Source organism: Leopardus geoffroyi, chromosome D2 (assembly GCF_018350155.1).
Source record: "Leopardus geoffroyi isolate Oge1 chromosome D2, O.geoffroyi_Oge1_pat1.0, whole genome shotgun sequence".
Taxonomy (NCBI): Eukaryota; Metazoa; Chordata; class Mammalia; order Carnivora; family Felidae; genus Leopardus; species Leopardus geoffroyi.
The window spans coordinates 16,501,985-16,526,550 of NC_059334.1; the positions used below are offsets into that span (position 1 = coordinate 16,501,985).

Genomic DNA, 24,566 nt, shown 5'->3' on the forward strand with positions numbered 1-24,566 from the left:
GGCTCAGAGCCTGGGGCCTGCTTCAGATTCTGTGTCTCCCTCTCTCTGCCCCTCCCCTGCTCATGCTCTGTCTCTCTCTGTCTCAAAAATAAATAAAAACATTAAAAAAAACAAACAAACCCTGTAGGGGCACCTGAGTGGTTCAGTCAGTTGAGTGTCCGACTTTGGCTCATGTCATGATCTTGCAGCTTGTGAAATCGAGCCCTGAAGAGGGCTCTGTGCTGTTAGTGTGAAGCCAACTTCAGATCCTCTGTCTCCCTCTCTCTGCCTCTCCCCCACTCATTCTCTCTCTCTCAAAAAAAAAAAAAAAATATATATATATATATATATGTTAATATTTTATTTATTTTTGAGAGAGAGAGAGACAGAGTGCAAGCAGGGGAAGGGCAAAGAGAGAGGGAGACACAGAATCTGAAGCAGGCTCTAGGCTCCCAGCTGTCAGCACAGAGCCCAACGTGGGGCTCAAACTCATGAACCACGAGATCATGACCTGAGCTGAAGCCAGACACTTAACAAACTAAGCCACCCAGATGCCCCTATATATAATATAATATGATGATATGATATGATATGATATATATTATATATAATATAATATTCATATATATAATATATATTAACCCTAAAAGTTCCATTTCTTCCCCACTTCTTCTAGGAAGGCTTCTGGATCCCTCGATCTCCTATACCACCTCAACCCAGTTAGGACTCAAGCATGTTACTTTTTTTAATGGGTACATACCCTCCTGCTACTTCAGAAGGTAGCACAGGGTGTCTTGCCATCCCTGAACCCAGTGCCTAATGCCCTGCCTAGCACTCCAGAGGTGCTCAGTAAATATGTGTGGAAGAAACAAATGGGGATCCTTCTTTACACCACGTCTAGAGGAAGCGAGGCTGTTTCTCAGATTGCAATGCCCGTGGCATCCTCTCGCCAGAGTGCGAAGAGCCAGGCGGGAGGCACGTGAGGACACCTCTCTGAACGCAGTCCCTTTCCCTCAGTGCAGACAGGAACAGGCTTGCCTGGGATCCATCCCTGTTTTCCAGGGTCACTGGCGAGTCCCTTCTATACAAATGCATCTTACAGGTGCCTCAGAAAAAAAGCCGTACATCTCCCCTTCTGTCCCACATGGGTGCGATTCGGGAGCACCAACTCGGCTGGGTGGTATTTCAGATATAATTTGCCTAACTCAGCTCATGACCAAAACCTGTAGACTTGAATGTGTGGGCAGAAATGTTCAGCTGTGTTGAATCAGCGATGATGCCAAAAAGCTAGCCTACTCACCAAACCCGGGAAGCGTGATTTAAAACAGAAAAGAGGATTTCCTTTGCCGGGCAGGATTTTCCCATCAAAATGACTTTCTACAACATTGATTGACAAAAGTTTACCCTCAGATCCCAAACTGCATTCAGGTGCTAGTCTGAACAGATGCCGACATCTCACACTCTGGTGAAAACCAGTCACACACTCCGTGGCCCGGGGCTCTGAGAACTTTTTTACTTAGCCGTATTTCCCAATCCTTGCCTAAGACATTTCGAACATACCAACATTTAACGTTTTCGTTTTAAAACTAGAGCCCATGGGGCGCCTGGGTGGCTCAGTCGGTTAAGCGGCCGACTTCGGCCCAGGTCATGATCTCGTGGTCCGTGAGTTTGAGCCCCGTGTCGGGCTCTGTGCCGACAGCTCAGAGCCTGGAGCCTGTTTCAGATTCTGTGTCTCCTTCTCTCTGACCCTCCCCCGTTCATGCTTTGTCTCTCTCTGCCTCAAAAATAAATAAATGCTAAAAAAAATAAATAAATAAATAAAAAATAAAACTAGAGCCCAGACGCAAAGGATAGGGAATATATTACATAATAGTAATTGTTTCGAAATGAACAAGTATCTGGTAAGTATCTGGTAACAATATTTCCTCAGGCTGCACCTAGAGCCGTAAGGAAATCATATCGATTATTTTCATTCTGAATAGAAAATGCGTGTGAACAGGAAGCCGTGTACTTTAGTTTGCTAGTTAGGCAGATAACGCCGTAGCTGCCCACTTTTACTTATGAAAGGCTCCCGCCCCTAAGAGAGCACACATTTCCAGAAATGTTGTCCATCACTGGTTATCCACCACAAATTTCAGCAGATGGGCTACACCTTGCGCTGAGTCAGTGGATCGAGAAGTTTAAACTGTTGATTTTTTTTTTTTTAATGCTGTCAGAAGTACTTCCAAAGGGAGAGGCAGTGTGATGTCTGAAATGGGAAAACCTTATAACCAAAGTAAGAATTATTGCCATGATTTCAAAATTCACCTGATAGGGGCGCCTGGGTGGCGCAGTCGGTTAAGCGTCCGACTTCAGCCAGGTCACGATCTCGCGGTCCGTGAGTTCGAGCCCCGCGTCGGGCTCTGGGCTGATGGCTCATGATGGCTCGGAGCCTGGAGCCTGTTTCCGATTCTGTGTCTCTTTCTCTCTCTCTGACCCTCCCCCGTTCATGCTCTGTCTCTCTCTGTCCCAAAAATAAATAAACGTTGAAAAAAAAAAAATTAAAAAAAAAAAAAAAAAAGAAAAAATTCACCTGATAAAATCAACAAGGACCTTTTAGGTCTACATGTCATGTGGGAAATGCATTGAGTTGGGTGCTACCCTTCAAAGTCATCAAATACCCCCCCCCTCCTTGCTAAGGAATGGGGTCAGTGAAGGAAAGAAGTCCCTACTTTGGATACCCTACTCTTTGCTGTAACTGAACAGCTGACTTAGACCCCCGTCTTCCTTGGCCACGTGCTAAGGCATCAGCAGTAGCTGCATATCCATAAACATATTTACTTCCTGCACTAAAACTCACAGGCTACATAATAAAGAAAGGACAGGTGACAGAGCAGTGTTCCCTTATGATTGGCAAGCCACTTGCATTAATGGATCACTTGAGCCACGGCAGTAGTTAAGTTTAAAAAAAAAAAAAAAAAAACTTAACCCCACACTGCACATATACATACCTGCAAAAAAAAAAAAATGTGACTTGAGCCTCATGATGTTTGTTCTGCTGTTAAGATTCATTCCCTCTTCTATAGCTTGAGGTAAACCAGATGTGATTACCACCATCCGTGAGCTTAGCTGATGCATTAAAGCATTTCCCTAGCTCGGTATTAAAATCACAGCCTTAAATATGTTCCTTTGGGCTGTTTTCCAAAATATTTGCTTGGCAAATACATTCCAGGAATGCTCTATGGTTTTCTTTTTCTTTTCTTTTTATTGTCCACATAAAGAATATTTACCTAAGAAAAACTCCTGTCCGTACTACAAATAATATCTTGTACCTCTATTTGAAATAGACTCCATGAGTATTTGTCTTTACACATGAACACTCATTCTACAGTCATTAATGCCAGCAAGCAGAGAGGCACAAATTAAGAAATTGAAGGCATATCTTTACTACTCCATGTAATTCAAGTATTCATCCAAATACCCAAGTTATATGGCTACACCCGGAGTCACTGGGTATTTCTTTTAAAAGCATCCAGATGTTGTGAGTGGTAAGGAAAGCATTTGAAATATTTAGATGTCTTTCGGTCAAAGTGAGCAATAAATTGTCTTCACGTACGTGCACACTTATCACAGAGAAGGTGCCGAGAAACAGGTTCTAAATAGGACCATTTAACAGAACAACAACAAAAGTTGTTTCAGTAAAAGAAAGAATGAGCTGTTAATTTGTATATGTTAATTAGCCTACGGTTTCCAGCTTACAGGAAGGACAACGTTTGAAAGGCTATATTTTATATCACATGATCACTCAAGAGAATTTACACTGTTTTCCTTTTAGCATACATCAGTTGAACATCAAAGTCCAATAAGGCCAGACTCTACCAGAAACTTCTAGGAAAAATCTATTTGTAAATAATAGTCATGCCATCAGCAAGTACTTAGATAATTTCTATGCAACATAAGCATTCAGACTTGGGGGGTAGTGATGTCAAATCCTAAAACCCTTTTGTATAAGAAAATGAAAACAGAACACAGTTGGAGGGATTCCACGTGAGGAGAATGTGCTCTGCAAACTGCCTCTTGCCAATACTGATAAAGAGGAATTATGAGAACAGAATCAAATGACAACTTTCACCTGTGTTCATTTCGGATTAAAAATTTTTGCATTTCTAAATATTTTTTTCCTCGTTAGTGTAGTGGTAAGTATCCCCGCCTCTCTGAATATTTTTTGTAAATGATGCAAATATGAAACTACCAGAATTACTGTTTTTAAGTGCCAATGGGGGCTTCAGGGTGGCTCAGTCAATTAAGCTTCTCTTGATTTCAGCTCAGGTCAGGATTTCACGGTCTGTGAGTTCAAGCCCCATGCTGGGCTTTGCGCTAACAGCGCAGAGCCTGCTTGGGATTCTCTGTCTCCCTCTTTCTCTGCCCCTTCCCTGCTCTATTTCTCTTTAAATTAAATTAATAACATAACATAACATAACATAACATAACATAACATAACATAACATAAAATAAACAAACTAAGTGGCCTGGGTGGCTCAGTCCGTTAAGCATCCGACTTCGGCTCAGATCATTATCTCACCGTTCCTGAGTTCGAGCCCTACATCGGGCTCTGGGCTGACAGCTCAGAGCCTGGAACCTGCTTTGGATTCTGTATCTCCCTCTCTCTCTCTCTGCCTCTCTCCAGCTTGCACTCTGTCTCTGTCTCTCTCTTTCTCTCTCCCCAAAATAAATAAACATTAAAAAAATTAATAAATAAACAAATGCCAATGTTTAATTCTGGTTCTGGATGTCACCCGGTAGGAGAGCCCGTCTTCCGCTCTATGCAGATCCAGGTCTCCCACCTGCTCAGGCTCAAAGGGGCGGGAAGTTGTGACAGCCAGCTTGTGGGGTACAGGAAGTTCCTGATTTTAGCAGCTCCGGCCCCCAAGAGGTGAGAGAATCAGACAGCAGCCTAGGCATGACAAGGGGGGCAGAGGGTGAATTCATTTTGCAGAAATGTGCAACCCTGCATTTTAAAAATCTCTCAGCAACTCCAAAGAAACCACCGCACGGGCCTCAGATAAGCCTCCAGCGTTCCAAATGCCGTTAGTCCTTGCCATGTAGGAGGTGACAATTTTCTATCGATCCCTCAGCCTTCGTTAGTCAGGGAATGACAAGGAATTTCCAAGGTGAAAGAGTCTCCAAGAGCCCCCCAAGGCTGGTTTCCTCAGAAGCACTGACCTATTTTTAATTAGTGAAAGAAATGCCACAGTTAGGCCCTGGAGCACAGAAACGTGGTTCCATGGTTTTAAAAAAAGGAGGCAAAGCAGGCTGATCAGAAGAGCCCACTTCCTTTCCTTGGGCAGGTGAAGGAGGCTGAGTTGCTGACAACATTAATTAACTGAGAGAAGCAGCAGGGGCCGCTAAATGATGACAGTGGAAGCCCCTGCCCCACCCCCCCTCCCACCTCCCAGCTTGCCCTGCGGCTCTGCGGCCTCTCAACAACTCTGGGGGGCCAAGGCCGGTCCAGGACCGGGGCCAGGGCGGGGCCCCGGGGAGCCTGCGCACTCCTGCTCCTATCGGATGAGCTGTGTTTGTTTCTAATTCTGGGTATGCCAGCTGTACCTGAAATTCTAATTACACGATTTAAACAAACACTATGTAGAGCAATGAAACATTCACGTGAAGGAGACTTCTTGTCTCTACATACGCCAAGGTTCAAAACCTTGGGAAAATTCAGTCATGTTTGAGAGAGAAAAAAGAGGAGGCTGACGACTGTTTTGCAAGTGCTCTGTCCATCTCCAGGGAAACCCAAACTGGAAAGTGTCAGCGATGCATTATGGTTGCGGTTTCTGCAAGACGGGCCACGAGAAGAGGAACTAGGAGGTGGTTTGAGAGACCTGTGTCCTATAATAAAAGCTACACCGTCTGGCTGTGTCTTATTGCGAATTTCTTTCGTCACGGACAGCACGCTGGCTATTCCAATACTGCGGGAGAAAGCTCTGGTCCTTTGTTGGCCTTTTTAAGCCTCTTTGGTGGCAGCTTACTGGCTTGGAAAGGAAGCAGCTGGGGTTAGGGGAGAGTGATACTGTCCAGGGAACTCCGCGGGAGGGGAGCCCACTTTGTAGGAAAAACAGAAAGCACCCCAGCAGGACAGTCTGCAGACAGGAAAGAGAGAATTACGCAGGTATTATGGCCAGAACAGCGAGTACAAAAGAGCAACTTCACAGTGGAGGAAGCTGGCTCACTGATTTCCCCAGCTCCTGTCTGGCCCCGGTGCAATTTCTGCACCGTCTGTAAACCAGGGCCAACAGCAGCTGATTGTTTCCAGAGTCCGCGGAAAGTCTTGCGGGCCAGCAGTAATGAAACAGAAAAAGAAGTGTTCTTCCAATCGGAGGAAGTGCATGCTAAAATTGGCCCTTGGCCCTGCGGCCGAATTCCTCTGCAGCGAAGCCCCAAGCAAATGACTTTGCCTTAATGGGCCCAGCTGTAAAATGGGGGAACCCGTCCGGAGATGCACACGGGGTGAAAGCTTTAATTAACGAGAAACACTCCCACTCGTTACAACAACGTACAGCGGAAATGCACGTACCCACGTGGGCCACTTGAAGCACACGGTGAAGGCTCTGAGAATCCGTGCCCCGGTGGGCCTCCCTAAGAAGTCAGCAATTTTTCATGGAGGATTTGGGTTATAAAGAAACTGACTGCCTTCGGGCGGTCATGCTTCAGTAGAGAAACCCTGTGCGGGACGGCCAGCCCCAGCAGGGAGTTCCGGAGCAAAACCAACTCCCAGCTGCAAAGCGAGTACACGCTTTAGCCACTGGGTAAGCCCACAAGTACCCAGACTTCACTGGGTTCCCTGGAAAAGGCAGGCGGGAAAACGGGAACACCTTCCTAACGAGCCTGCTGCTGTCTAAAATCCCATCTAAATACAAACAAGATTCTTCCTTTATTAAACCTTTCCTTTCTTGGATTATCTCCCACTAATTCGTTGCCTGCTTCTGCTTCTTGATAAAGAAAGCCAGGTATATTATTTTTAAAAGGTCTTAGGGAAACTTGTGGTTTCCAAAAAAGAGTGATAACACACCCCCAAAACAACAAAGCCATTTTTTAAAGCCTCTCCTCACTGCTAGATGCATTATTTTATTGAAATCCTTACAACCTCACAAGATAGTTTTTATTGTCCTCTTTGGGGGGAGGGGGGGAGGGGCAGGGTGTTTAGCGTAAATGCAGCCTGTGGATGGTCTAACTCGAATCAGAGCAGAGACTCTGAGGCTCAGGCTGCCTGCCTCGCTCTACTGTCTTAAGGAGAGCCCCGAGCCAGGTGCCCCGATCCCAACATCTATAGCCTCGCTCTTAAACAGGCGGATGTTATTTTTAAAACTTTGGTCACCTTTGTAAAGTTATAGATGATAAAATTCACTCTGGTGCAAAGTTACAGACATAGGTACACGGTCAGGTAACTACCACCACAGTCAAGGGACAGAATGGTTCTGTTACACACCCCCCCAAATTCCTCTCTGTTGCACTTTGTGAATCATTCTCTTCCCCCAATTCTTGGCAACAGCTCATTAGTTTTACCCTTTCTAGAAAATATCTACCCATCTTAACACATCTGCCACTCACGAATTCAAAGGGTGACCGACCACCCTTCGATGTGAATGTAAACCCAGAAAAGCGGTAAATTGGATGAGGCCTGGCGCAGGACACGAAGACATCACTGAAAGTTTAGCAAAGCTTTAAAATACCCTCTGTCTCCCCCACCCCTACCATGATAGCAGCAAAAAAAACCCCACAAAAAACCTGTGGGAAACCCTCAGAACTTCAGTGGGTGGTGGGGAGCTGGGGGTGGGCCCCAGAGCTCAGAGAAGCAGCCACTGTAGTTCTGCTCCCTGGGGTACAGTCCGGGCCTCCTCCTCACCAGAAACTTTAAGTATCATTCCATGGTAAGGCTCTACACTATTCTTCCTTGGCTCTGAAGCTCCTACTTCTAGGCAAACAGAGCTGTTTTCCCACAGTCAGACTGGCAGGTGCTTACAATCTTGTGCCCACTGGTAGGTGCTTTATAATCTTATGGAGGAAGAATAATCCTATACCTGGGAAAGTCATCCCTCAGACAGCCCGGAAGAACAGATGAGCACAGCAACAAAGGAAGGGAGGCAGGGAGACAGACTCCGCAACAGGTGGAATTTGCTGAACCAGCCCTGAACTCCAGGGGAAGGCCCATGTCCCAGCCTGACCCCCCTCGCACACCTGGCTTGACCCCTGCCTGTCCTGGCACTGAGCTCCTGGGAGCCCACCGTGGGCAGCCAACCCCACCTTCAAAGCCTAGGACCCTGAGCCCACTGTTTCTTCAGCTCGGGGCTCCCATTCGCTTGCTTGCGCGCCACTTCCCTCCACACCAGAATTTTCTTTCTGGCCGGCCAACTGCAACAGGCAGCGAGTTTTCAGTCACTCTACCAACAGGGCTGGTGGCCAGGCTTTGGGGAGGATTCCACCTGCAGTGTTTCAGCTAACAAAGGAGTTGAGATCATCTATAGCCTAATTTAGAGCCTAATTTATGAGGCCAGCAGGATTCCAGAGACTGACAATAGCCTTCCTTCTCAGAAGGTTATTCAATTTAAATATAGGATCAAGTATCAATTTCCCAAGCAGAAGGCGGTGACTGTAGCATGTGTTGTCAGCAAGTGTCTGCTCTCTGGGAAGACCAAGGGCCTACAGATAGGACAGGCAGGCCTACCTGCGGGCGGGGGACGTGGTAGCAAAGGCCCAGGGAGGGGGGGACCTCTAATGTCAAATGTGAGCCGTGAACATGAAATGACATGTTCCTCCAGCCTCATCAGGCTTTTGCTTCCTTTTAATATTCAGAACGCCTGGGTACCTGGCCAGAAAAAGCTCCAAGGACCCCTGTTGTGGTTCTAAAATGGGAAAAGAAGTTTCCTAGAGTCCTTTTATCATAAGGTGTCTTCCTAGGGTTGGAGAGGTTGGGGGGAGAAAGATGGACTGGTGAGAGAAGGGAAGGGGAGGGGGGAAAGAGGAGAGAGGAGAGGGGAGGGGAGCTCTTCCCTGTTAATCTAGGTCAGCCTTGGAGTAAAATGTTATATAAATCCACATTTTCATTATATATATGATATATATCATACATATATATATATATATATCATAAGCCAAGTATTAGGTTTTTTAAAAAAATGAAAAGAGCATGGGACGCCTGGATGGCTCAGTCACTTAAGCATCTGACTTCGACTTAGGTCATGATCTCGTGGTTCAGGAGTTCAAGCCCCGCATCAGGCTCTGCACTGACAGTGTGGAGCCTGCTTGGGATTCTCTCTGTCTCCCTCTGCCCCTCCCCCACTGGCGCTCGCTCTCTCTTTCAAAATAAATAAATAAACTGGGAAAAATATTTAAAGCAATGAAAAGAGCATATTACAAAGAGCATAAAGGCCCATTACCACCTTGTTTGGGCCAAAACAAAGGGATATGTGCATATATTTGAAAATGTGATTCTAATAAATAATGATATATAGATTCTAAATATATAATTAAAATCACAGATGACATATGTAATAGTATATGCAATAATTATATGTTATATGTGACATATATGGCATATGCTATACATGGTAATTATATACCAGGTTTATATTCTAACTCTAGCCATTAAATTAGAACATAGAACTAATAGGTCAAAAGTGATTTTTTTTTTGTTCTTCTATATTTTAAACTTCCGCAAAGATTCTACGTTATTTTGTAGTCATATTCCAGGGTTATTAAAACCTTCAAAAGTTTGCATGGTTCAATGGGTCACCCTCCCAATATTTACTGTTCCCATTTGGAGGGTGGGTCCAGAGTACCCCTCAGGGTAGGCCCCCTGCTGGGGCTATGGGGATGGACAGACCTCCTTCTGTTCGCTGCCAGCGCAGTGTAGAGATGCGGTCAGGTGAACCTGCCACTCTTCGAAGGCCTGCCAAGGGATCCTCCTCTCGTCTTCAGAGTGGAGCCTGGAGGGCATAGCAGGAGTGGCTGTACCGGTAGCTCCCCCTGAGTCTTCTATAAGCCTCTCCTCTTCTGTGGACAGGGCGCTCCTGGCCTCCCGGAGCTGTAGGCTCTGGATGAGCAACCGACAAGCTTCCAAGTCAGCTTCCCACACTTTTCCAAGCAGTGGACACTTGCAGCTAAGACCCAGGGGAAACGAAGGCATGAAAATGTATTCAGTGACATTTCATCCTACCAACTCAATAGCCTGTCTACCTGGCTAAAAGTTAGCTAGTCTTCTTACTGTTAACAACTGAATTCTATATAGTGATGGACTGTTTCCACCAGAAGGTAGAGAGGGGCCAAATATGTGTACCATCGAGTTAACAGTGAAATAACTCTTGGTCCTTCGTAGCTACTTGTTTTGGATCTGGTGTAATACAACACGGCCTCTGCTCATGTCTGTGCTCTAGCCCTGCTGGCTTCCTTTGAGTCCCCAGGCTTGTCCAACTCACCCAGCTAAGTGCATTTTCATGTGCTATTTCATATGCCTAGACTGTCCCTCCCCTCCCGCACACTCCCCTACCGACACCCACTCAGCCAACGTAAATGAATGAAGCAGTGCATAGGTAGTATAAACCATGGCAACAGCTATGCAGCTTCAGTAGCAAAAAGAAATGAGGAAGAGTGGACTCCGGCTAATGGGAAGAGTATATCCAACTACAGACAGCCCTCCATCAGCCCAGGCCAACTAAAGTTTCAATTCCAACTGAAGGAATATATAGGCTCGATGTTCACAAAAACTTTGATTTTTCATGAAAAAGCAAAAATCTGGGATTTTATAGGAAAACAAACATGTTTCACCTCTCCATTCAGCTTCAGGCTGGGTATTTTCTAGACATCTGTCTTCCCTTTAACAACCCCTCCTTCTACTATGTCTACTAATCTGCTATGCAATGTATCTATTGTGCTCTCAATTTTGATTACTTTTCAGTTCTACAATTTTTATTTCACTTTCTTTTCTACATTTCGGTGCTCTGTTTAAATGATCTATCATGCCCTCCAGCTTCTTAAGCATATTAATCATCATTATTTTAAAGCCTACATTTATAAATGATGAATTCTGATGGCAAAAGAATGAGACAGAAGCAACATTATTAAAATATTAGCTAAGAATGTTAAAATATTGACAAGGGATATCAAATTACACGTTCAGGAAACACTACAATCTTAAAACAGGAAAAATCAAAAGGAAAAAAAAATGCTCCTGGGTTCATCACAGTGAAACTGCTAGGCACCAAAGCCAGAATAAAATTCTTAAAAGCAGCCAGATTAAAAAAAAAAAAGGCATTAACTTCAAAGTAATAATAATACGGGTGACAGAAATGGTAGAAGCCAAGAGATGATAAAACAGTATCTTTAAAATGCTGTAAGAAAATAACTGTCAATCTATAAATTATACAATCATATTCAATTTCCTTCAAAAACAGAAGTAAAATGAGGATATTTCAGATACATAAGAACTGAAATAATTCTTTGGCAACACATACAGAAAAAAGGAAAGGATCCCGGTTGAAAACAAGGACATGCATAAAGAAATGAAAAACAATGGGAAGAATAAATATGTAGGTAAGTCTAAGTAAACGTGGATGTAAAAAACAGCAATAGTTGTTCTGTGATCTAGAATACATGTCGAATTAAAAGACATGACAACCAGCACAAAGGGAAGGAGGGTCCTTGTGTTGTCCAGAAAGCGAAAGAGTGCTCATTTATATCAGACTTTAAAAAGTCAACAAATCATATGCAACCTTCTATGGTAATTGTAAAACGGGTTAAAAGAGTATATAACTGACAGGCTAATATGAGAGAACATTTTAAAAATTAAACCTACTTTATTGTTGTTTTGCTATAATGAAAGCAGTAAATGAGACAGGAATGAACATGGTACAGATGGGGAAAGTGGTAAAAGTGGAAACATTTTTACCATAGAAAAATCAAATATATTAGATTTACATTAAATATAAACAATAAGGATTGTATTTAAAAGGCAAAGATTTCAGACTAGAATAAAAAAAATCAAAATCTATATGTTGCTTACAAAAGATATGCTTTAAAAATAAGGACACAAACAGATGACAAGTAACAGGGTAGGAATGACACATTATGAAAGCATTACTCTTTAGTGGGAAAAGGACAGTTTTTCAATGTATTGTACTTATGCTGATTGAATATTACTATAGGAAAAACATCAAATCATGATTACTGGCTCACATCAGACAAACAAGTAGATTGTATATCAAAATGTGAAAGCTAAAACATCAAAACTCCTAGAAGATAATGTAGGATAACATCTTTATGACTTCATAGTAAGCAAAGATCTCTTAAATGAGATATAAAAAGGACAAGCCATAAAGAAAAAAATGATAAATTTGATTTCATTTATATCATGAACTTATATACTCAACAACAAAAAAAAAACACCACTGAAAGAATGAAAGTATAAGCCACAGAGTAGGAGGAATTATTTGTAACACATGTAACCAACAAAGGACTGATTTGAAAACATAGCAGGACTCCTACAACTCAATAAGAAAGAGACAGACGACCCACTTTTTATTTATTATTTTTAATTATTTATTTATTTTTAATGTTTATTTTTCAGAGACAGAGAGAGGGAGCACAAGCAGGGGAGGGGTGGAGAGAGAGAGGGAGACACAGAATCCAAAGCAGACTCCAGGCTCTGAGCCATCAGCACAGAGCCCAATGCAGGGCTCAAACCCACAGACTGTGAGAATATGACCTGAGCTGAAGTTGGATGCTTGACTGACTGAGCCAGGTGCCCCGACAACCCACTTTTAAAAAAGGCAAAGACCGAAACAGGTACTTCACAAAAGAGGACTTCTAAATGGCCAGTAAGTAACTGATGAAAGGATGCTCAACACTATTAATCATCAGGAAAATGCATGTTACACCACAACATGATGGACTACACATCAACAACGTGGCTAAAATTTGAAAGTCTGGCAATACCAAGTGTCAGAAAAGGTACGGAGCTATTAGTATTCTCACATACTGACGGTGGGAGTGAACATGAATGCAGTGTCTTTAAAATCTCTTTGATGGATGTACTGATGTTGAAATCATGTCAATCATTAAGACCTAGCAATGCAACTCCTAAGTATGTACTCAATGAAATGCCTATATTGTGAATTCTCATATTCATGGCGATTATGTTCCATAAAGTCACCACGACCGCTGACCTAGCCAGTACTGAACAGGTGCTCCCCAGGGAAATGCAGGGTGAAGCTGCTGCCAGCCTCTGGTCACAGCATTTTCATCGACCAATCAATATATAACACTTTGTTATATGTGTTTCTGTTTGAAGACACCTTATTTAGAATATACTGTTGATTCACTAACACTGAACTCATGGACAACAGCACTATAACTCACGCCTGGACATCCATTATTTTCTCCATACAGCACATCACGGCCTTCTTGCCCTTAGGAGAACTAGACAGCACCTCAGCATTCAGATTGGGCATCATTTCATTTCATTTTGTTTTATTTTCTATTTTAAAGAGAGAGAGAGCGAGAGAATGCAAGCAGAGGAGAGGGGCTGAGGGACAGACAGAGAAACTCAAGCAGGCTCCGTGCTCAGCACATAGCCTAATGCGCAGCTCAATCCCACGACCCTGGGATCGTGACCTGAGCCAAAATCAACAGTCAGAGGCTCAACCAACTGAGCCACCCAGTTGTCCCAGGCACCATTTTAAATAGTGAAATCACCATGAAAACGTGCAAAAATTTAAAAAACATGACACTAAGTAGACCCTGAGAATGACACTGGTTTGTAATATGAGAACTGTAAGAAGACCGAGCATTGCCTTGTTTGACCTCAGCTGAGAACATGCACGTCAGGTGACTCGAATTTTTCACCACTCTGTGCATGTCTATGAATGACAGTGAAAGTGCTGCAGGTATTGAGTTCAGGGTTACAAATAAATTTTAGTGAGCAGGCAAATTCACAGAATCCATGAACAATGGAGATCAACGTGTACACTGACCATACGACATTGATTGTAACAGCCAAAACCTGGGAGAGAAAACGAACATCGTCAACGGAAGAATGGACAAATGGTGTGGTATCCATTTGTTGGAATATCACACTGCAAAGAAGATGAATAATTTACCACAGTCGGCAACAGTGTAGTGATCTCATTAACACAAGGCTGGGAGAAAACAAAAAGATAAAAGAGGAGGCACTATGATTGCATTTATTTTGTACTTGAAACTATGCCAAACTAATCCATGGTGTTAGAAATGAGGACAGCGGCTACTTAGGGGAGGAGGGGGATGATGACAATGAGAGGCACAAAGCAAAGAGCAAGACCCAGAATAGAGTCTCACGTGAGAAGCGATAGTCCTCAGTTCGGCATGCTAGACTCACCCTCTAGCTTCCTAATCGGAGCCAGGCTGACAGGTGCAAAGTGGCATCTTGTTTAAGGTTTCATCTCGCCACTAAGATTGGTTCATAGCCGCTCAGGTTTTCTCCTATGAATTTTCCTTTCATATCCATTTCCTATTTATTCCTTTCTTAGGTTCCCCGTGCCTTTTCTACGGTTTTTATTGAAGGAGATATTTTATTGCCACTTCAATACCTTTATCTTTATAGCCTTGCTTAAATTTTTTATTTCTTCTTGGGTCCAATTTGACCCATTATCTCCTTTATAGAAATCAATCCACTTTCTAATGGATTTCGTATGTATTATAATGTTTGCTCCTAATTCCAAAAATTATTTTTAGAACAACTTGTATTCCTGTATAAAGACAATTCTCCTTTTCATTATTTATTTACTCTTCTGATTTATCTTGTTTAGTCTTATCAGAAGTTTGCTATCTTATTAATCTTTTCAAAGAAACACCCTTGCTTTGTTAATCTTTGTTATTGATTTTTGTTCTCTATTTCCTTGATTTCTGATCTTATCTATTTCCTTTTTCTCATTTCTTTGGATTTATTATCTTTTTATTAGCTTCCTTTGTTAAAGCTTAACTTGTTGGTTTCCTTTTATTTTTTATTTTCTTCTCTTGCCATTTTAATTTTCTGAGAATTATATTTAAAGCTCTAAATTTTTGTCTGAGTTATAATTTAACCATGTCTAATACATGTTTAAGTTTGAAAATTATTGAATATTTTAAATATACAGAGCAATATGGGAAATAATTTCACAGACATCTTTATATCTACTGTCAAACTTATTTTTAATATTTTCCTGTAACTGCATCAGATCTAATTCCAGAATTGACAACATTATTTGACCACAAACTTTATATTTAGTGCTTTCGTTGTCTTTCCTCATGATTACCTTTTAACTCAATGACCATTTAATAGTACGCTTTTCAATTTCTAGATAGAAGAGTTTTTTCAGATCCCTTTTTGTTAGGTTAATATCTAATTGTATTGCATAATGGTCAAGAATAAACTTTATAAAATTAATTGAACATGGGGCGCCTGGGTGGCGCAGTCGGTTGGGCGTCCGACTTCAGCCAGGTCACGATCTCGCGGTCCGTGAGTTCGAGCCCCGCGTCAGGCTCTGGGCTGATGGCTCAGAGCCTGGAGCCTGTTTCCGATTCTGTGTCTCCCTCTCTCTCTGCCCCTCCCCCGTTCATGCTCTGTCTCTCTCTGTCCCAAAAATAAATAAACGTTGAAAAAATAAAAATTAAAAAAAAAAAAAATTAATTGAGGCTCCCTCTACCACCTAGTATTTGATAGTTCTTTGTAACTGTCCCACATGTAGCCAAAAGAGATCAGTGCTCTGTTTATTGCATCTAAAGCTGAGGCATATTACATTATTAAAATTTTTTATTCATTTGCTCTTTTTTCTCTTTTTTACCTGCTTCATCTACCAGTTTCTAAGATGAGTGTTTTACATTTCCTACAATTAAATTTTTCCTATAATTCTTGATTCATTTATTTCTTCCCATAGTTCTATTGACTGGTTTATGTATTTGGGGGGGGCGTTGTTTGTTTTATTTTTTTTATTTAACTTTTTTTTAATGTTTATTTATTTTTGAGAGAGAGAGAGAGAGAGACAGAGAGACAGAGCATGAGCAGAGGAGGGGCAGAGAGAGAGAGGGAGATATAGAATCTGAAGTAGGATCCAGAGCCGGACGCAGGGCTCGAACTCACAGACGGTGAGATCGTGACCTAAGCCGAAGTTGGATGCTTAACGGACTGAGCCACCCAGGTGCCCCTTGTTTGTTTTAAATTTTTTTTAATGTTTATTCGTTTTTCAGAGACAAACAGCAAGTGGGGGTGGGGCAGAGAGAGAGAGGGAGACACGGAATCCAAAGAAGGCTCCAGGCCCTGAGCTGTCAGCACAGAGCCCGATGTGGGCCTCGAACTCACAAACTGTGAGCAGAAGTCAGACGCTTAACGGACTGAGCCACCCAGGAGCCTTGGTTTATGTATTTTTGGATTATGATGTTGGACATATTTTCCAATCATTAAATTTTCTACTGCTTCTTTTCAGTTTATGATGATCTTCTGTGTTCGTATGATATTTGTTCGTATGATACTTTGTTAGTGTTAGTATGTGTTAGTATGATATTTTGGCCTTAGAATCGATTTTGTCTGATATTATAATTGTTACTCAAACATACTTTTAGTTCAATTTTTCCTGGATTAGATACATACCATCCTTTATTTTCAACTTTTATGTTTTTGTTTTTTTTTTTTTGAAAATGAATCCAGCACAAAACATTTTGTTGAATTTTCTAAAAATCCATTCTGGGATTTTATCTTTGGAATCAGCAATTTTAAACCACGCATTCACAAGTACTGTAATTATTGTGTAATTGTTGCTATTTTTCTTATTTATGAAGCCAAGATTATTACTTTTTAACAAGTTTTGTGTCTTTATTTCTTTTTTCCTACCTTCTTTTTTCTTTCTATTTAATTCACATACAATTGTGAGAAAGAATACAGACGGATCCCAGGGACTCTTCACCAAGTTTCCTGCAAATGGTAATATCTTGCAAAATTGTAGTGCATTTATCACAACCAGGGAGCAGACATTGGTACAATCCACTGCTCTTGTTCAGACTTCCTCTCACGTGTGTGTGTGTGTGTGTGTGTGTGTGTGTGTGTGGTGGGCAGTGAATGTGTCTATAGTTCTATACAATTTTATCACTTGTGCAAGTTCACGTACCCACCACCACATCCAAGATATAGAACAATTCCACAGCCACAAGGATCCCTGGTCACATTTTATAATCATCCTCACCTGTTCCACGCTGTCCCCCACCTACAGACTCTGGAAACCACTATCTGTGCTCCATTCCTGAAATTTTTCTCACTACAAAAATGCTACATAAATGGAATCATAAAGTATGCAGCCTTGGGGACTGGATTTTCCATTCAGCTTATGTCCTTGCTTTTTATTGCTGAGTAGTGTTCCATGCTATGCTTATACCACAGTTTGTTTACCTTTTCACCTGCTGAAGGACATCTATGATGCTCCCAGCTTGGGGATATTATGAATAAAGATTCTGTGAATATTTACATATGGGTTTTTGCATGAAATTCATTTTTATTTCTCTGAAACATCCAAGAGTCCAATTGCTGGGTTGTATGGTTGTTACGTATTTAGATTTAAAGAGCTGCCAAATGATTTCCCAGAGGGACCATACCAGTTTACAATTCTACCTGCAATGTGTAAGTGATCTAGTTTCTTGGTACCCTCAGTAATATTTGGGGCTATTGCTGTTTTTTTCCCGATAGTTACATAGTGGTAGCTCACTGTGGTTTTAAGTGGCATCTTTCTCATGTATAGGGATGTTGAGTATCTTTTCAAGTACTTATCTGCCATCCATACACCCTCTTCAATGAGGTGTCTGTTCATGTCTTTTGCCTATTTCCTACCTGTATTGATTTTTTTTTTACCATTCAATTTTAAGAATATGTTCTTCCTTTATCCTAGACACTAGTCTTTTGTCAGATACGTGGTTTGCAAATATCTCCTCTGTCTGTAGCTTGCTTTTTCATCCTCTTCACATGGGATTTGAAAGAAGTCCAATTTATCAATGTTTCCTTTTAATGAATCATGCTTTCAGTGTCAAGTCTTAGAAATTTAGCCCAACACTTACTCCGATATTTTCTTAAAAGTTTTATACTTTTATATTTTACATTTAAGTCCATGATCCATTCCAAGTTAATTTTTATATAAAGTATGAGATTTAGGTTGAAGTTCATTTTTTTTTTTTTGGCCTGTGCATATAGAATTGGGGGTTGTTTTCTTTCATCCTTTGAAAAATATGCCACTTCTTTCTGGCTTTTATGGTTTCAGGTGAGAAATCCACCATTATTCAAATTGATGTTCTCCTACAGGTAATATACAATTTCTGTCCGGCTGCTTTAAGGTTATTTCTTAGTCTTATAAGCTTTCAGAGATTTAACTCTGATGTGTTTTGGTATGGATATTTTTGGATTTATTCTATGGGAGGGGAGATTTTCTTAGCTCTTGAATCTGTAGATTTGTGTCTTTCACCAAATTTTGGAAGTATTTAGCCACTATTTCTTCAAATAATTTTTTAGCCTACTCTTCTCCTTCTTTGACCCAATGATAGGCGCTGGACTTTTTGTTATTTGTCCCCCAGGTCTCTTAGGCTCTGGTCATTATTTTTTCTGTCTATTCTCTTTTGTTCACATTGGGTTAATTCTCAAGTTCACTGATTCTGTCCTCTGTCATCTCCACTCAACTACTGAATCTTTCCAGTGAGATTTTTATTTCTGTTTTTGTATTTTCAGTTCTATAATTTCCACTCAATTCCTTTTATATAACTGCTCCCTCTTTGCCAACATTTTCTTCTTTAGAATTTGCAGCTCCTTATGGAAACATTTTTGATGGCTGCTTTAAAATCCTTGTCATGTGATCCCAACATCTGATTCATCTCCATGTTGACATCAAGTAATTGTTTTATTCACATTCAAGCTGTGATTTCCTCTGTTTTTATTATTACGAAGGATTTTCAATTGCATCCTGAAAAATTTGGCCATTATGTTATGAGATTCTGAGTCCTATTTAAATGTTTTATTTTAGAAGGCAATAATCATGGTAGGTTTATCACACAGGTGCTGTTCTGCTTTTATGGGTGATGGTTCCAATTACATTTTAATTTTAAGAGACTTTGCAGTGAATTTGTGATCTTCTTAGGGAGAGCTGTTTGGGTTTGGTTTTATCTGCTTAAAATATCTGTTCCCATTAGGGCTTCCACTGGTCCCAGCTGAACTGCCTAAGGCACAAAGGAGATTCCCCAGGCCAGGCCACTGAATGTCTCTAGGAGGGAAGGGGAGTCTCAGGCCAGCAGGAAAGGAGAGCACTCCAACCCCCCCCCCCCCCACCGTGTGCTTATCATTAGCAGGTTAACCCCTGTGCTGCTGATGCATTCTCACCTATGTTGTCTGAGGGAATCCCATTAGATGGAGTAGAATGAGCACACCTGGGCCACACCTTGGCCTACCATCAATTCCCTTCCATGCTGCCACCATCCCACCTCCAAGATGACATATTTGTATATATATTGAGGCTTTCTTAGTTCTAGGTTTTTACTAAGACACATTTCTGTTTTCTCATAAGTTTTCTATTTCATCAACAGTAAAATTTACTAAGTATTTTTCATGCCCTCTTTCACATAGCTCATACTGGTCTTATTTTTCATCTTGTTAATATACGTCATCCAAGAATGTGTCAAAGAATACCAGGTATGGCAAACATTTTAAGGACTTCCAGGTCTGAGAACATCTTTATTTCATACTTAAACACTAAATAATAATATAGCTTAATATTTTGGATTCAACACTCTGAAAATATTATTCCACAGCCTTCTTACAGACTGTGTTGCTATTGGAATGTCTGATGATCTTCTCTTAGAGTCTTCTCCTTGTCTGTTATATATAAATTTTAACTATAACCCATTGATGTTCCACCCCTCACCCTTTTCTGTCCTGTTCTGTACTCGATCAAGCCCATCTGCCTAAAATCTTGTATCTTTTCCTTCTTCTGGGGAACTTTCAGTCACTGGTCTCTCAAATATTTCCTCCCTCCCCTCTATTGTTTTCTTTCCTTCTGGGATTCTTTTTAGATGAACGCTGATCAAATAACTCTATTGTGTATTGCTTAATTTATCTTTTCTATTATCCTTCTTCCTTTCTGTTCCTAATGCCCTCCAAATACCTTCTGATAGCTTCTGGCTCACTAATTGGTTCTTCAGCTGAATTCATTACGCTGTTCATCCCACATACTGAGATTTTTTCTTTTAAACTTTTATGTTTTGCGTTCCCCGAATTTCCATTTGGGTTTCTTTATGACTTCTTCTTTTACTTCATGTCTCCAATATCCTCCCTTCTCTTTGGGAAATACTTAGTATGTTTATTGATCATGCTGTAGTGTCTAATTACGCTTTGTCAGGTATAAGTCCTTCCACTTGTACTTTTAAAGCAGTTACCCTCCTAATAAGTCTCTTTTCTTTTCCATATGTGTTCAGATTTCCTTAGGCATATTAACTGTGTTGGTTGGTAATGAGCCCTTGTAGAGGAGATAATGTCAAAGCCCTAATTGGTGCCCATCCTAACAGGGGTATGTCGTGGGTGGGGCACCATCTCAGGGAGAAATGTCTCTGGTGTAACAATCTGTGCTCCTGCACTTGCAGGAACACATGGGGTCCCTCGATTGTAATTACCCACCCCTCAGGAAACAGGGAGGGCTCGGGGAATGTTCAAGATCCAAGCTCTCTGTTTGATGCCCCCCCATAGCAGTGCATCTCCGAGGCTAGTGTTCTAGTTCTTTCTCCCTGCCTCACCAGTTGGCAGGTGCTTGTCTGCTTCCAGAAGCAATGGGGTAGGCACGGGCCTTCCCAGGCAATGTGAGAGAAAGGAAAGGGCATGCCTAAAAACCTCTCCTCCACTTTACCTGTTCCTTCCCTCTATGGGGACCAAATCACCTCCATCTGCCTGAGGGATCCTCAGTTATTTCTATTATTAACTTGACAGATCCATCGGCCTGTCTGGCTTCTAATGGTGAGGGCAGGGCTGGATTCAAGGGAAAGATCCAGCAGCCCAGCTCTCATAACTAAGGAAAAATGTTTTCTGCTTCCATCAGCAACTTTCTACATTACAGCAATCTGAATACTGTAAGTTCATGTCACTTTGCTATTTGAAAAATACATTTTGTGTAGTTTTGAGTGAAAGTGGGTTTGTCCTGAAATATCTCCCGGAAGACACACATCAAAGTCTCAAAGTCTACAAAGCCAATTTTAGAGACTCATGCTGAATGGTAAGTAAATCTTGTAGATATAAAATTGCAGTGCTTTATTATAGCCCATGTAATAATTTCATCAAGCTTTAGATTTTTAAAATACCCTTTTACTGAATTCATTTGTGCTAAAGAGAGTAATGGTTGATTTCGAAGTATTGAGATGTTTTGCTATTCCTGCACAGGAGAGTAATTAAGTCATTAATAATAATCCCTTAAATTAATGACTCACAGCTCCTTGAGCTATGTGAGGTCTTTGGTGATGTTTTACAACCAGTAATGAGGCGATTTAAAGATACAGTTTCAGTATTGGGGCGAAAGTTCTTGAATAGAGAATTGAAATTCATTATTTCTCTTACTCCTGCCAGTTGGAAGTAAAATGAGGCCTCACAGATCATCTGATCATGGCTTGAATCCTTATGGAACTGAGACCCGTGTGTGTTACTTATGGGGAACGATGGTGAGGCAAGGAGCAGGAAGTTTGCAGGTAAGCTTCCACCCCAAGAATGGAAATACTGAACTCTTAACACAGACATCAAGAGTTTCAGTTCTTGGTACCAGACTTTCTTTCTTGACTTATTCATGTTTTTACTTCAAAGGCATTAGCGTTTTACCAAATTCTTTGGACACTTTATAAAGATAACCAGGTTTTCTTACAGAACCAAAATGGAATAAAATATCAAACCGATACATGAATGGCCAATGGTACTATACTTTCACTGCAAATTGTGTCAACACCGACAGTCCCCATACTTCTGAAACCTTTTCATTCCCCGGGAAACAATGACTTAATCTCTAATTTTAAACAAAACTGTTGTTACCAGGAATATTTACATTGTATTCCTTTGTCTTCTATTTTCCAAAAAAGAAAAATTAACACAATTCTTCACTGAACAAAGACCTTTAAACATTTTAGCCTCCTTCGCAAAATGCCATCTGAAAATATGACAGAAGGACATGTAGTATACGAAGGAGTGTTTGTCTAGGAAACTGTTGTAGACACGGTTGTTTGCTGAGCCAACACGTCTTCCTCTTTTGGTCTCTCCTAACAGAACTTAGGTAGTATTCAGGTAAGCAACTCCCCTCCCCCCTGCCTTTAGGACATTTTGGACGGTGACTCCTCCCTAGCTCTTCAGGTAGACTGTGATTAGTTGAGAGCAATCAACCTATAATATTCTACCAGACAAGCCTTTATAGTTCAGAGGTTGGCCACACAGAGAGCTGAACCATGTCTTGTGGTCCATGCTGGGATGTTGGCAGGTGGGGAGTAGTTTTTACTCTCTTCTCTCCCAGTAGCAATGAGCAAAACACCACCTTATCTGTCTAATGGCCCTAATGGAATCAGCCTGTAGACAAAGCCTATGCATTATGAAAGGAAATAGCTAAGCAGAGAAACGGAAAAAATCTGGTTTTTGATGACAAGTCAGAGTTGCTGAATCAATCAACCCAGCTGCCCATCCTACTCTTGTTGAAGCCACTTAGACCTGGCATTCCTATTAATTGTGACCAAACACAAAGCTGATTCAACCAAAGTCACATGACTTTGGCTGGAGTTTAGCCTCCGCTACAAAGGTTTGGTGACCTTTGGGAAGCACTTTATCTCAATTTGAACTTCAACATTTGTAATATAATAACATCTTTTATGTCTATCTCACAGGATAGATTATAAAAAGGAAGCTACAAATGATACATACAATATATAACAATAAAAAGTACATAAGTTCTCAAATCTTGAATTGTAGGAGGCACTAACAAAATGAAAATCACTTGAAAACGTACACGGTACATGATGGCCAAGATGTGACCATTGAGGTCCATATTAGTTTATTGTAATCATAGAGACTGGTTGAGACCAATGATTAACTCCACCCAAGAGTCAACCGGCCAGCAATAAGAAAAGGTATTTTGCAGAAGGGTGATGCAGTTTACTCATCATCATCATCATCATCCCCATCACTATCACTACTGCCATCATCGCTGTTGTTAACAGTTATTGGTGAGGAGTTGTCCTGAGAATTGTTAATCTTCAAAACAACCTTAAGAAGTAGATATTGCTGCTACATTGTGTGAGTTCTAAAACATAATTCAAATTCTCTGACACTGCTATAGTCGAGAGGTAGAGTCTACGTCCTCTCCTTTAGAATCTGGTCTGGCCTTACTTTCTCGTAATCAATGGGTCACAGGGGGAGTAATGCCACACAGCGTCTAAGGCTAGGTCAGAAAATGCCCTGCAGCCTTCACCAGATGTTTTGGGACCCTTGCTCTGAGGGCAGCCCAACACCATGCCAGAATTCTATCCATTCTGAAATCGTCACGCGGGAGAGACTACATAGAGTCACTAGGTCAATGGCATCAGGTGCAATCTCGGCTGATGCCCACTGTCAGCTGCCAGCCACGTGAGTGAGCCATCTTGCCTGTCCAGCCCAGCTGAGCTGATGGAACCAGAATCTCCACCTCATGTCACAATCCCAAGGGAGAACTGCCTACCCGAGCCCTAGCCGGGCTATGCCCCACAAAACAGTGAACAAAGTAAACATGTGCTGGGGCAGACCTCTGTTTCACCAGGTGAGAAAATTAAGGCATCTTCAGAAATCAAAGAGATGTTCTGATCACCAGCATGATCAGCCTCCTTTTCCTATGGTGGATGAGCCAGACAGCCACGGATCCCGGAAGTCCTTCCACCTTTGCCGTCTATTTAAAACTCTAAGTAACGAGTTACTTTTTACCCCCCTGCATCACTCCGTGGTGCACACCAGGTGAAGAAGGAAAGAGAATACCTCCAGAAATAATCAGGTAGATAATTATCAGGAACAAGCACTGAACACTCAGTTTTAAGACCTGAAGTCAAAGTCATCAGGAGCCCCATCAAACCACCTCTCCTCTTAGTTTCTCTGTTTCTATCCACAGTCTCTCTTCTTGCCTCATCCTGGCTCATTTGGTGTTCTCGCCTCGTTGGAATTCTATCCCTTGAGAGTGGGAATCTTGTCTGTCACGGCGAATCCTCTGCTCCTCGTGGCTCACAGAGCGTAGCACATACTGGGCACTTACATGTTAGAAGAGTCAACTGAATAAAGGCCAGCAATCATGGTCACTTGTGATGTGCTTCTTTCCTTCAACTCCCAAATCCAACCATACGCTCTATGTTGAGAATATTGGTCGGATCCATCTTTCCCCTTTATGACTGCTACCCCGAATTAAGCATTTCATTTCTTCACCCCCAGCAAAGCTACAATTAATGATGAGCTTTTCTGCCTTCCAATATTTCATTCTTTCGATCTGTCCTCTCCACCACGGCTCCACAAACGTTAGTGGCTCCCGTTGCCTGCTATAAATGGAAAG

At 41.6% G+C, this 24,566-nt stretch overlaps 1 protein-coding gene across 4 annotated transcripts in view; it reads right to left on the minus strand.

The window, feature by feature from the left end:
* DISC1 (DISC1 scaffold protein) overlaps window positions 1–24,566 on the minus strand; it is a 357,158-nt gene that overhangs the window by 18,156 nt on the left and 314,436 nt on the right. For 3 of the 4 annotated variants that reach the window (XM_045437359.1, XM_045437358.1, XM_045437357.1), the window contains one exon: window positions 9,839–10,115. The exons of the other annotated variant lie outside the window; for it this stretch is intronic. In XM_045437359.1, the coding sequence (XP_045293315.1) occupies window positions 9,839–10,115 (277 nt within the window). The remainder of the gene's footprint in view (window positions 1–9,838; window positions 10,116–24,566) is intronic. 4 annotated transcript variants of the gene reach the window in all.